This window comes from Rhinopithecus roxellana, chromosome 2 (genome assembly GCF_007565055.1).
Source record: "Rhinopithecus roxellana isolate Shanxi Qingling chromosome 2, ASM756505v1, whole genome shotgun sequence".
In the NCBI taxonomy this organism is placed as follows: Eukaryota; Metazoa; Chordata; class Mammalia; order Primates; family Cercopithecidae; genus Rhinopithecus; species Rhinopithecus roxellana.
The window spans coordinates 50,524,182-50,538,636 of NC_044550.1; the positions used below are offsets into that span (position 1 = coordinate 50,524,182).

Genomic DNA, 14,455 nt, shown 5'->3' on the forward strand with positions numbered 1-14,455 from the left:
GGTGTTTAAAATGCCGGTGATAATAGAATGCATCTCTTAGGGTATTTGTGAGGAATTAATAAGATAGTGTATACACACAAAGTACTTATAAACATGCCTGATACATAATAAGTGCTTCATAAGTATTAACTTATTAATGTAATAAAATATATAATAATGAATACATATATAATGAGTATATATTTGTAGTGTATGTTATTACAATTACAATATTACATAATATTTCAACTTTTAAAGTCACTTTCTTTTCTTTTTTTTTTTTTTTTTTTTTTTTTTTTTTTTTTTTTTTTGAGACGGAGTCTCGCTCTGTCGCCCGGGCTGGAGTGCAGTGGCCGGATCTCAGCTCACTGCAAGCTCCGCCTCCCGGGTTTACGCCATTCTCCTGCCTCAGCCTCCCGAGTAGCTGGGACTACAGGCGCCCGCCACCTCACCCGGCTAGTTTTTTGTATTTTTTAGTAGAGACGGGGTTTCACCATGTTAGCCAGGATGGTCTCGATCTTCTGACCTCGTGATCCGCCCGTCTCGGCCTCCCAAAGCGCTGGGATTACAGGCTTGAGCCACCGCGCCCGGCCTAAAGTCACTTTCTTTTAGAGGTCAGAAATGTTAGCAATACAAGTTTCATTTGATTTTGTTTTTGCTTTTCTTCTGCTCTAATTATGTCTAACTTAGAGATGAAGAATTGAAAGAGTAAAAGACAAAATTGATGTTCCTATCGATCTGACAGGAATATGGTGAATAATGACCAGATTTGTTTGTACAATTTAGGATTGTGTTGTAACAGGAAATATTAACTTGACTCCTTGAATTACATGTACCTGACAAATCTAATTTCAGTCAAAACTATTGTGGTATCATCTAAGAACAGAACATTACCATTAGATGTACTAATTTAGAATGTTTTAGGAGTCTTATTTTGGTGCCTATTCATAAACAACTACAAAAACATAAGAAAAGTTTTTTAAAAGATACTCTCTGGGCAGATATCAGAAGATATACATTGTTCAAATATGCAGTATTCGTGTTTTTTTCTTTAATCATCATCATTGTTGTATTGCATAATGCTTAAGAGTGAGGCTCAGAAAGGTGAAGTAATTTCCCCACCTTTTATCTTACTCCTAACTTCCTAGCGTGATGCACGATGGGGCAACATTGATGGTAATACAGCTACTTTGCTACCACCAACACTCATGGTAATGATAATGAATAATCAAAACCACTGATAATGGTTAGCAGACCTGTGAGTAATCCAACGATTAGACAATGATCCCATCAGTTTCTAAGGGGATTTTTTTTAAGCTAGTTTCTAAATTTATTTGCATGTGTGTTTGCTCATATGTGTGCTTTATAGAGTTCTGGACCATCAATATATCCAGTTTCATAAGAATACTGAATAGTAGATTTTTAAAATAATTTATAGCAGTGTCAATTACTCTAACATAGTGTTTCCTCTCATGTCCCCATAACAGCCTTGGCAATCAGAAGAAGAGGGATCTTGGCTCCGAGAATATCCTGTGACCCTAATGCAGTTCTTCAGATATTTGTATCACAATGTCCCAGACCTTGCCTCCATGTGGATGAGCCCTGACTTCCTGTGTGCATTAGCAGCCACGGTCTTCCCCTTCAATATTCGCCCTTACTCAGAGATGGTAGGAAAGGGGGAGGAAAATGTCAGAACTGGAATTAGTCTGTTTCAATGGTTAGCAGATTTTTTTTGACAATCTTTTAAGCTTCTGAACAAGTTACAGTTTCATAACTTTGTACATCACCTCTTGCATTATTGTCTGGTGTCCCCAGCTCCCCACCGTTTCCTTCTGCTTTCTCCTAAAATCACAGTGAACTCTACTTCCTTTTCTCATTCACCATATTCTTGTAAGTCCCTTGTTAGTAATTTCCCTTTTCAAATAGTTGATTCATTTCTTATTTTACATGATGCCAGCTGTGTAGTTATAAAATGTTCTTTTCCATTAAGATAACTCTAGTCTGACCAAATTTATTTATTTTTTTATTTTAGGAAGTAGGTATTTGCTGGATTTAACTTTTACAAATAAATTATAGGGTTAAAAGCAAGTGTTGGTCCTTTCTTCCGCCTGACTTTTCTTTTTTCATTAAACTTTTATTTTGCATATTTTGTATAGATACTCTTTTGTCCTTTAAAATAAGCCCAAAAATTGTGTTAGCATGTACAATATCACATCTTCATATGCTGCCTTGTTTCCCGCTGTGAAAATATATTCACGTGGAAATTCACTGAACTACATTTTTCCAGAGGCCTTGATGGATAGTTTCATAACCTAGAGTCTAAATACTGTTCATTATAGTAACTAATAGTTCAGTTGACATAAATACTGATGACTTCAAAACAAATGAATTACTGTAGTTTACACAAAACCGTATTGCAGGGGCTTGTACTTTTCACTTCTGCACGTTGATGTTGATTAGCTAATAAACTGTAAACATAAAACAGGTTTAAAAATAAATAGATAAAACACACCCAAAAGATAGTTATTCCTCCGTAGTACTTCAAAATTTCATGATTTTTCTTCTTATTTCCACCATGTACTCTAGAACCTGGGGTAGATGACCTTCTTTATACTAATTTTTCTCCATGTATAAAGGTACAGTACTTATTTTAAAATGGTGGGGATTTTTAGGAGAAGGACAAATATGACACATGACCTTAATACCCTGGCTTGTTTATAATGTTTAGAATCCTTATTTTTGGTTTAAAAAAAAAAAAAAAAAAAAAAAAGACCTTGAATAATATATCAATGTCTTTTCCTTGTCAGCATCTTTTTTTTTTTTTTTTTTTTGAGACAGGGTTTCGCTCTTGTCATCCCAACTGGAGTGCAATGGTGGCATGATCTCGGCTCACTGCAACCTCTGAGTCCCAAATTCAAGCAATTCTCCTGCCTCAGCCTCCTGAGTAGCTGAGATTACAGGCATGGACCACTATGCCCGGCCAATTTTTCTGTGTTTTTAGTAGAGATGGGGTTTCGCCGTGTTGGCCAGGCTAGTCTCGAACTCCTGATCTCAGGTGATCCGCCCGCGCCGGCCTCCCAAAGTACTGGGATTACAGGCGTGAGCCACTGCGTCTGGCCATCAGCGTCTTATAATTTCTTTCCTAGTCTCTCTCTCTCTGTCACTTGGTTTCAAAAGTGGTACTAGTATTGTTGGTTTTTTTAAATTTGTTTTTTTTTTTAACCTATAAAAAATGGATCAGCCCTTACATGCTACCGTTATGCCAGATTTTTATCTGAAATTCTGTGACATTTGACTTCACAGTAGGGGTAGAGTTCAAATATGGAAACATAGTTATCCTCATTTTATTCCATATATTTTAAGTGCAGTTAGCTGCAGTAGACATATAATTCAACATGAAGGTGATATGTTAGTGGTCAGTCAGAAACACCATATGTTGCATAACCATGACATATGGTGCCAGATTACTACCTTGAAAGGAAGGGTCGAGTAAAGCAGAGTGAAATAATGTGCTGAACAGCTTAATAGGTGGAAAACGCTGCTGCTACAGTTTTATTTTTAGGAAACACAGAGGTAGAAATGTCAGGGTCTAATGTGATTACCGTATGTTTCCACTTGATTTTACTAGGTGACTGACCTTGATGATGAAGTTGGATCTCCAGCAGAAGAGTTTAAAGCATTTGCAGCAGACACAGGGATGAACAGGAGCCAATCAGAGTACTGCAATGTGGGCACCAAGACATATCTGACCAATCACCCGGCTAAAAAGTTCGTTTTTGACTTCATGCGAGTCTTAATCATAGACAACCTCTGTCTCACCCCTGCCAGCAAGCAAACTCCACTAATTGATCTTTTGTTGGAGGTAAAGAAAAAGAAACGCATTTATATCTCTTTTGCATTACTTTTTAAATTAGAACATTGGTAACCAAGCAAGTTCTATGCCAAAGATTTCTAATTCCTCTTGTTTATGTGTAGGCAGAACATGTTATAGGCTGTGCAAAGTTCTTAATCCCACATGTGCTTTAGACCCTATCAATTTGTTCTTCTTTTCCTTCCCTCAAGGATGTCTCTGATTCAGTCCTTTATCATCCTTTCTCTAGGAGCTGGCAAACTTCTGTAAAAAGCCAAATAGTAAATATTTTAAGCTTGTGAGCCATACTGTCTCTGTCACAACTGTTCAGCTACGTTGTTGTAGCTAGAAAGCAGCCATGGACAGTACATAAGAGAATGAGCATGGCAGCGTTCTGATAAAACTTTATCTACAGGAACAGCACAGGCTGTATTTGGCCCACAGGCCATAGTGTGCCAATCCCTTCCCTGGACATTAACAGTGCCTAGTGGCATTGTCTTCTTACCTTATAACTACCTACATCAATTTATCTTACCTATCATTGCCAGGTGTTACTGTTGTCAGTGTCCCGTGCAGCTTAAGACATGGTGCATTGTACAGAATAGGTGCCCAGGATCCACTTATTAAATTCTCCAAGGCAGCAAACTTCTAGGTTGCCTGCCTGCCCATTCTCCGGACAATTGATGTGAATCAACTGATGCATCAGAAAATGAGAGTAGCTCTAAGCCTTTAAGTGACCTTATTGCTGGCTCTAGAAATTAGCTATCCCAGAAAAGTATTAAAAAATGTTTACCTAGAAAAGCCTGAAGATATCACAGAGAGAAAATTTAATACCGTATAATTAGTTGCATATACATTAATGTTCTTTTGACCAATTCATGTAAATAAGGTCAAACAGTCCATGCCAGGGGCTCTGAAAATAATATGTTTTGTGAAAGAGTAGATCTGTGGAGAAGACTGCTTTTCTGTCTGAGGAACTTCCACTCTCTCTCTCAGCCGTTTGACGGCTGAACCTGAGATTTTTTTTTCTGCGCCCTCTAGTGGCTAGTACAGTTAACTTATAAATAGCAACCTGAAAACCACATGTTTATCTTATTCATGTGAAAATATCTCAATTTGGTCAATTTTTAAAAAATCACTAATGTAATTAGGGTACCAGTTATGCTAAGCATTTAACCAGGATGGCAATGTTTAATATTGGTTTCCTCACTAATGCATGTGGTAGAATTAAAAAGCAGGCCCAATGGAACTTCTCCCCTTTGGAAACTTTAAAAAGCTCTAAGAAGAGAGATGACCAGTACCTCACTGTATATGGTAAAAATGTGAAGCATTTTGTGAAAAAGTGAAATAGTTTATCAGAAAATAATAGGATAAAGGCCAGAAGAGAAGTGTGCAAGAAAGCATAACTGATCAAAAAAGGAAAATACATACATGAAAGATATGGAATGACTGGAAATATCCAGTGACAGCATTTTCAAGCTTCTGGAACCTGAATAGCTAATTAATTAACCATATATAAATTGTATAATTGCCCTTTATTTTTGTTTTCTATATTTTTTTAGTAGGAAAAATTTGATATATAATAACATGTATTAACCTTGAAGTAAGGTTCTCTTCGTTGTGGGCATGAATTTGCCCTACAGTAGAATAGTGCTTCATTATACAAGGGAGTAGAATTATAGTTCAGGGAAAAGCAGGGGGTGTCAGGATTGAAGTTTCCAGATAAATTATAAACTGCTTAGAGACCAACTTTCAAGTATTCCTTCATCTCTCACAACAGTTAGCACAGAGACTTGGTGTATTCTGTCAGTACAGTAAGTCCTCGCTTAATGTCATTGATAGGTTCTTGGTAGCTGCAGCTTTAAGCACAATGATGTGTAGCAAAACTAAATTTTTTTCCTCATCAACCTTACAATAAAACTATGTTGAAGGAAACGATGTTATTTGAAGACCTGCTGTACATTGTTTCGCTTAAAGTTGCAGTTGCCAGGAACCTGCCAATGACATCAAGTAAGGCTTACTGTATTTTTGAATCATTTAACTATTCATCCCTGGAAATTCCCAAACAGGAAGATAGGATACCATCTAATAAAAAACATAGAAATTTTCTTTTAAATATTTTGAGGATCTTTAATATACATATGCAGAATACATATACAAAAAATTTTTATATTAATGAAATATTAACATTCTATGTCTTCCAATGGTGTAACAATTAATTATAAACCTATGATTTTGAAAATTATGATTATGAAGTCTTTATCCATGAAGAGATTCAAGAAGAAAATTAGGTTGAGCATGGTGGCTCATGCCTGTAATCCCAACCCTTTCTTTCGGAGGTCAAAGCAGGAGGATTTCTTAAGGCCAGGAGTTCAAGACCTACCTGGGCAACAGGTGAAATCCCATCTTTACAAAAAAATTAGCCATAGCCAGTGTTGTGGTGCGTGCCTATATCCTACCTACTGGAGGCTAAGGTGGAAGGATCGCTTGAGCCCAGGAGTTCAAAGTTGCAGTGAGCCATGATTACACTACTGCATTCCAGTGCATTCCAGCCTAGGTGTCAGAGTGAGACCCTGTCTCAAAAAAAAAAAAAGAGAGAGAGAGAGAATTATCTTATATATTTACCATTTACCTTTGTGAAGGAAGGGGCTTGAACATCTGAGTCCAGTAAACGTGAACCAGAGCATGTTCAGTCTTATGAGTGTTAGAATTTCATTTTAAAAGTATCTACTTACTTGATTATATCTACAAAAGAACATGTAAAATTATCCTCATTAGCAGTAAAATTCATTAGCATACAAATAGGAGATTCCCACTCATATAGACTGGCTTTAGTGTGACTGAGGCCAAATACAAGGGAAGTGGTGTGGTGTGGCAGAAAGCTAGAGCATAAGTTTGAGAGTAAGAAGTGCCTGGGTTTAAATTCTGGCCCTGTTGTTTATTGTATAAGCATGTTCATCTTCCCAAGCTAAATTCATTCTCTAGAGAATGATACTATTTACCATCCCTCTTACAAGATTACTGTGAGGGTTAAATATATGTACATCACCCAGCAAAAAGTATTTTGAGGAATTACATGTGTGCTGGATATACCTGTGTGACCTTGACCAAGTTCAATTATCTTCACATCTATACAATTTACATATCTGTAAAATGATATAAAAGTGGAACCTCTTTCTGAGAATTATTGTGAAAACTAAATAAGATTTAATACTCATAACACAGTGCCCAACACTTAAACATACTCAAAAAATTGACTAAGTGGCCTGTGTCGTCTTCTATAGGGGTGCCTGGAGACTCTTTTCCTAGTTCCTGTTTATCAGTAACCTCTGCTGTCACCACCAGACTTCTCCTGGAGAGCCAAATGAATTTGCTGCAAATAAATACTATGGCAATGGGAAGAAAGTGCATATGAACAGTTCAAACAGATTTGTGTATATCTGGAGGTAAAGATAATGAAACCGAGAGGGTGCTGACTTGCAGTGTGTGTTAGTCCAACTTCACACTGCTAATAAAGATATACCCGAGACTGGGTAATTTTTAAAGGAAAGAGGTTTAATTGACTCATAATTCAGCATGGCTGGGGAGGCCTCAGGAAACTTACAATCATGGCAGAAGGGGAAGCGAACACGTCCATCTTCACATTGTGGCAGCAAGGAGAAGTGCAGAGTGAAGTGGGGGTATACCCCCTTATAAAACCATCAAGTCTCATGAGAATTCACTCAGTATCACAAGAACAGCATGAGAGTAACCACCCCCATGATTTAATTACCTTCCACTGTGTCCCTCCCATGACTTGTGGGGATTATGGGAGCTACAATTCAAGATGAGATTTGGGAGGGGATACGGCCAACACTTCTCTGACACCATAAGCACCTTGCTGTGGTCTGAGGAGTTCACTGGACTCTATTCCAACCATCTTCTGCAAGAGCTCCCCATAGTCATACATCAGAGTGAAACCCACCCTGAGGAACTACAGGGATACAAGCAAAAAACAATGGCCAAGTGGGCAAAGAGAGCACCACAGAATAACTCAGAGAGGAAAAATCAGTCAACAGGCAGACTACAGTCAGAATCAGGAGACTCAAAATCCTATCTTTAAAGCCTTCCAGCCCATTACAGAAACAGGACAGAATTCCAAAGGCTCGCCTTCCATAGTGACTGTGCTGTTTACCCATGGGCAGCAGACATGTACAGGCTGTCTGGCCTGTGTGTGGGACACAAAGATTCTGGGTAGTATCCCCAAGACCTCGAAAAGGATTCTGATTGTTTAAAGATGGATATGTTGACTGGCTGCCTTCATTCTGGTTGTCTGGTGGGCCAACCAGTCTTATCTAAAAGAGTGATGAAGAGATTGTAGCCCACACTCTGCAGATTTGTTCTTGTGCTTTTAACTTTCATAAGGAGATTTCAGTAGAGTGGGGAGAGTATGATGTAACTGGTGAAGCCATGGGCTTTGGCTTCACAGAAACTGAGATTTGAATCCTAGACGTGACTTGACCAAGTGACTTACTCTCTCGAAGCCTCAGTTAACTTATTTCTAAAATCATTAGTATCTATTTCAAGGGTATTTTCCTGACTATATGAGATAATGTATATATATATAAGCCCTATATAAGCCCTGTGTCTGGCACAAAACAGTAGTCCAGTGAATTGTTTAAAAAGAAAAAACATCTCAGAGACAACAATGCATGCTTTCATAAAATGTTAAGTCCTTGAAAAGTTAGACTGCTATATATCTCAGCAAGAACATCAAACTAGGCCACTAGGACCAGTCACAAGTGTAAATTCTGGGTCCTCATCATGCGTGTAACAGTTTTATTGAGACAAATCAGAAAATTAAATACCTGTTGATGAGTAAGCCAGTCTTAAATCCTTCTGGAATAAGAAAGAATATTAGGCCGGGCGCGGTGGCTCAAGCCTGTAATCCCAGCACTTTGGGAGGCCGAGACGGGCGGATCATGAGGTCAGGAGATCGAGACCATCCTGGCTAATACGATGAAACCCCGTCTCTACTAAAAAATACAAAAAACTAGCCGGGCGACGAGGCGGGCGCCTGTAGTCCCAGCTACTCGGGAGGCTGAGACAGGAGAATGGCGTGAACCCGGGAGGCGGAGCTTGCAGTGAGCTGAGATCCGGCCACTGCACTCCAGCCTGGGCGGCAGAGCAAGACTCCGTCTCAAAAAAAAAAAAAAAAAAAAAAAAAAGAAAGAATATTATTTTAATAAAAATAAATTACATTCACCAAGCACTTCTGTATGTTTAATAGTCCCTTTGTTTTACAGACTTCAAAACTTTTTCTAATTAAGATCTGATAAGCCCTACTCATTACTACTTATCTCATTAACCACCTTGAGTTGATTATGAACCTGAAAGAGTAGCTTTCTTTTTTTGAGACAGGGTCTTGCTCTGCTGCATAGTCTGGAATACAGTGGCACAGTCATGGCTCACTGCATCCTTGACCTGCTGAGCTCAATCAATCCTCCCATCTCAGCCTCCCAAGTAGCTGTGACTACCGGCACACACCACCGTGCCAGACTTTTTGTTTTGTTTTGTTGGTAGAGACAGGGTTTTGCCATGTTCCCCAGGCTGATCTTAAACTCATGGGCTCAAGTGATCCACCCACCTTAGCCTCCCAAAGTACTGAGATTATAGGCATGAGCCTCCATGCCCAGCCAGGATTACCATTTTTTTCAAAATGTTTATGTCCTCCTGTGACTGGAAAGCTTTATTCCTTACCAAATTATGATGACTCAAGCTATTGGATAAAATGGTATCTGATATAATTATAAGGAAAACCTCCTGTAACTGTCAGTCTGCTGTTAATCACTTAAAAGTCCTCACATCCTCTTCAGTTTATAGGGATAAGACACTCAATGTAGTATCAGCTTGAAAGGACTAGACAGGCCTTGGTCACAAGTCTCCTGCTCGCTATTGTATTAATCTGTTAACTACACAGGAAAATTTATCAAGATTAAAAACAACATGAGATGTTCTTCACTTTTTCCCAAATTAGTTTAATGACAAACCAAACTCCTAAGTACTGGTATTCTTTTAATTCTTACTAGACCCATATTTTGTCATTTTAAAACAAAATAAGTAGTCTTATGCAGAAGAAGGAGCAATTTTCCTTACAATTTTGGTTTAGCGGTTGGCTTTTGAGAACTTAGGTTAGTGTTCTTGTTCTCAATATAGAACTTTTATTCTAGCTACTTTCTTAAAACATTTAACAGGACCACCTTGAAAATCAGAATAGAAGGGAAAATAGAACAGCATTCTAAAAGCCCACCTTTGTAACATGGTCATAAATATAGTCCCGGATCTCCCTATTCAAGAATAAGTAGGTTCTTCTATTTCACTTGCAAAACCTCAATACTGTGCCTGAATCTAAAACATACAGATCTTTTTTTAAGAAAGGACGTTATGACATTTATTGAGTTGTTTAATATCCAACTCCTATCAAAAACCTGGCTGAAACTACTGGCATTTGAGGGTGACAAAAGGCTCTTTCCTACATCTCATCCCACTGTTCCCAGTTCCTTGCTGCTCACCGGATCAGATACTGGAAAGTTATGCACCTGGATTGTCGTACCCTAATTACAAGTAGAATTGTTGTCAGTAGACTACAGTTTAACTTTGTGCTCGACATTTTAACATAAGATAATTTTCAGAATCATCTTTGTACATTGTAAAACTTAGCAAAGATACCACCTATATAGGGTTGTTCACTGTCCTCACAAAAACCCACAGAGAACATTCCTCTCAGAACAATTTTAGGAAAATATATGTCTTTGCTGACCATCTATTGTGTTTTTCTTTCCTTCTTACTTTTTTTCATAAAAGGGTCTTGCTATATTGCACAGGCTTGACTCAAACTCAAGCAGTCCTCCCACCCCAGCCTCTCTAGTAGCTAGGACTGTAGGCACTTGTGACACTATGTGTTTCTTTTTATAGACAATAGAAAGCTTTGTAAACCATTGTTTTCTTGACACCTATGAAGCTCAGAAATTTGTGCTTAATTTTTTTTTGTTGCAAATATATTTCCCCTCCCTATTGACATGCCCTCTTAATTACTAGATTCTTGGGTTTTGTTTTTATTTTAATGGCTTTATAATTCATTTGTTATTTATTTTATCTGTATTTCATTGTAAACTGCCATATCTCTTTTGGAAGTGAGGTGCGATAACAGTCAAATATTTATTATATTGCTAAAGTTTATATTGTTATAAACTGTTATAACAGTTTTTATATAACAATACTATATATATTGTTTATATATTATTTGTTATATAATATAAACTGTAACCATATAATAAATATAATGTTTAGAATACTATGTTTTAAGAACTTGATTCAAAAGAAGATGACGTTTCACCTTTACTTTAAATTATTTTTAATTCTATAGTTAGAAAATATGTGAAAGTCCGTAAGCATGTATACCATCTCTCATGGCATTTAAAAAAATTTTTCAGTAGGATTTTTTAATCTTTTTAATACATTAGGTAATGCAAATATGGTTGAGCTCATATTTTTGTTGTTGTTGGTTCTGTTTCTAATCCTAAATTTTCTTGATTAGGCTTCCCCTGAAAGGTCTACAAGAACTCAGCAAAAAGAATTTCAAACTTACATTTTGGATAGTGTGATGGACCATTTGCTTGCAGCTGATGTGTTATTAGGTAATTCTGTGTTTTTATTTTATAAAAATACCTATAATCACTTTCCTCTCTAAGCCCCAAGTAAAACTACTTTTTAATATCAGCTTTTTTCTTTCCTTTTTTGTCTGGCTTCTCATACTCAACATTATATTTGTGAGATTTGTCTTGTTGCATGTAGCAGGAGTCCATTGTTTTCATTAATATATAGTATTTCATCATGTGATTATATCAATTTGTCATTTTACTCTTGACAGACAAATGAAAGTTTTCATCTTGAGATAATTTTAACAGCTGCTATAAATATTCATGTTCATATGGACCACATATGTGTATAATACTTACACATATCTATTGACTATATACCTATGAGTGGAATTGTTGGGACATAGGTATATGTATGTTATCTTTTTAGTATGGCTTCCAAGACATAGAGTCAAAACACATTGAAATGTGTTTTTTCTGTATGTCTATATCTAATTACAATAAAAATATAAAACTTAATACATTTACAGTGAAGCCAACATTTGTGTATAAAACAAAGTAGAATTATAAGAGAAGGAAACATAATGGGTTAGTATACTATATATGCTACTTTTGAGTTTCTAGCAATAATACTAATCATATAACCTCTGTGCTATTAAATTACAATTTTTTTCCCGAAGTAAATTTGCCAGAAAATCTTTAGTATTGTCTTAACATGCAACTATGCACTCTCAAAGTCAAGTCACACTTTTGTACTTATTCTTATCAGTTTAGAGCAGTCATACTACGCAAAGACACAACACAAATAATTTTGATTAATGGGGCAATTTAGCATTAAGTGAGAATAATAAAAATCAAATTCTGTGACATTAGGTGAGAATAATAAAAATTATTATTACCATTAGGTGAGAATAATAAAAATCAAACCTCCAGAATTTCTGTGGAGGAAAGGCTTAAAGCGGTCTCCAAACTTTTTGGCACTGGAGACCAGTTTCATGGAAGACAGTTTTTCCACAGACCAAGGGGGGAGGATTATGGTTTTGTGATGATTCAAGTATTACATTTATCATTTGATTATCAGAAGGATTGTGCAACCCTGGATCCCTTGCATGCACGGTTTATAATAGGGCTTGCCCTCCTATGAGAATCTAATGCCGTGGCTGATCTGACAGAAGGAGCTCCAGTGGTAATGCTTGCACACCCGCCTCATACCTGCTGTGTGGTCCAGTCCATGGCCTGGGAGTTGGGGACCCCTGGCTTAGAGGAAGCATTCTGGTTAGAAGGAGGAGCTAGGAGGATTAATCTGAAAGCAATATGTATATGCAAACACACTGAAAACACTCAGATAGCTTTAGAAAGAGAGCCAATGGTAATGATGGAGGGGCTAAACACACCCCTCAACATTGATTATACTTTATTTTTCACAATTTTCCTGAAGCTCTTTTCTGTCTGTGTTACTTCACTGCTATTAGAGCTATACTCTAAAACAGTTTTGTTTTACAGTTTTACCCTTTATTACTTACACAAAATCAATTAAGAGCTAATAAACTGGCCCGTTTTCTCTCAAATGGAGAACACCTGTGACTGACAGTTTCTGTTGAGGAACTGCTTGTTTATCACAGACTCTCTTTAGGCAATAGGAGACTCCACAGGTAGTTTCAATCCATAACACTTTATCCTGCTGAAATTATTTATCCTGATTTCTGACCATTGAACGTCATTTTCTTCAAGTAGTACATAAAAGCTAGTAGTCATATTTCTACATGTTGTAGATACACTTATTTTTCCTTAGCCTTATTTTTTTGAGGATCTGGTCTTGTGTTGGTAGATATCAATTTTCTTAGACATTTTTTTCCTACTGGAATTTAGGGGAAGACGCATCTCTGCCTATTACCAGTGGAGGAAGCTACCAGGTATTGGTGAACAATGTGTTTTATTTCACACAGCGTGTGGTGGACAAGCTTTGGCAAGGCATGTTCAACAAAGAATCTAAACTTCTTATAGATTTTATAATTCAACTAATTGCACAGGTAATCCATTGTCACTATCAGTTGTAGAGTACATGTTCCTATTCAAAACTTTGCCTATGGTGTCAAAATTGTTGAAATGAAATGTAACTGATAATGAATGTTAACATTTAATAAAAAGCTAAGCTTATTAAAAGTGAATGGAGACAGGCCAGGCACAGTGGCTCACACCCGTAGTATCAGCACTTTCGAAGGCCAAGGCGGGCGGATCACTTGAGGTCAGGAGTCAGAGACCAGCCTGGCCAACATGGTGAGACCCTGTCTCTACCAAAAATACAAAAATTTGCCAGGCACGTTGGTGTGTGCCTGTAATTCCAGCTACTTGGGAAACAGAGGCAGGAGAATCACTTGAACCTGGGAGGCGGAGGTTGCAGTGAGCCGAGATCACAGTACTGCACTCCAGCCTGGGTGACAGAGCGAGACTCTGTCTCAAAAAAAAAAAAAAAAAAACTGAATAGACATGCAGACTTTGAACCCCTCCCCTATTACCAATTGCCTGGTGCCAGTGTGTCCCTTGTAAAGTTGCCTAGGTGTTATTCTTTGCTACCCAGATAGATTTAAATACCTTAATACAGTTTGGTAGGTTTGTACTGCATACTGCATCCATGTGTAAAGGTTTACACAGCATAAAGAGTTGATATTAAAAGAATATTCTCTTATCAGTTACATCTTTACAAAGTTCCTTCTCTTGTAGTTTATATTCTCTTGAAGTTGTTATTTTTTGTGCATGTTCACAGTACTTTTAATTAAGGGTTTGGCCTGGTTTGGCACAATTGATTAATCTTATTTAATACTTAATGTAGAAAGTAGGAAATAATTATTACATGTTTTATTAGCATATGGTACACAGATGCATAGGCTCTCATGTCACCTAAGTCTTTTTAAAGGGATATATTTGTATTTAAGCCAAAGAGAAAAATTCTCAAACGAGGGGATGAAATTAGAATGTCAAAAAAAAAATG

The 14,455-nt window shown here is 37.2% G+C and overlaps 1 protein-coding gene across 2 annotated transcripts in view; it reads left to right on the plus strand.

Annotated features, from left to right (window-relative positions):
• The window catches only part of WDFY3 (WD repeat and FYVE domain containing 3), a 312,187-nt gene that overhangs the window by 228,333 nt on the left and 69,399 nt on the right, over window positions 1-14,455 (plus strand). For both annotated transcript variants that reach the window (XM_030915939.1, XM_030915944.1), the window contains 4 exons: window positions 1,467-1,646; window positions 3,608-3,841; window positions 11,406-11,505; window positions 13,336-13,496. In XM_030915939.1, the coding sequence (XP_030771799.1) occupies window positions 1,467-1,646; window positions 3,608-3,841; window positions 11,406-11,505; window positions 13,336-13,496 (675 nt within the window). The remainder of the gene's footprint in view (window positions 1-1,466; window positions 1,647-3,607; window positions 3,842-11,405; window positions 11,506-13,335; window positions 13,497-14,455) is intronic.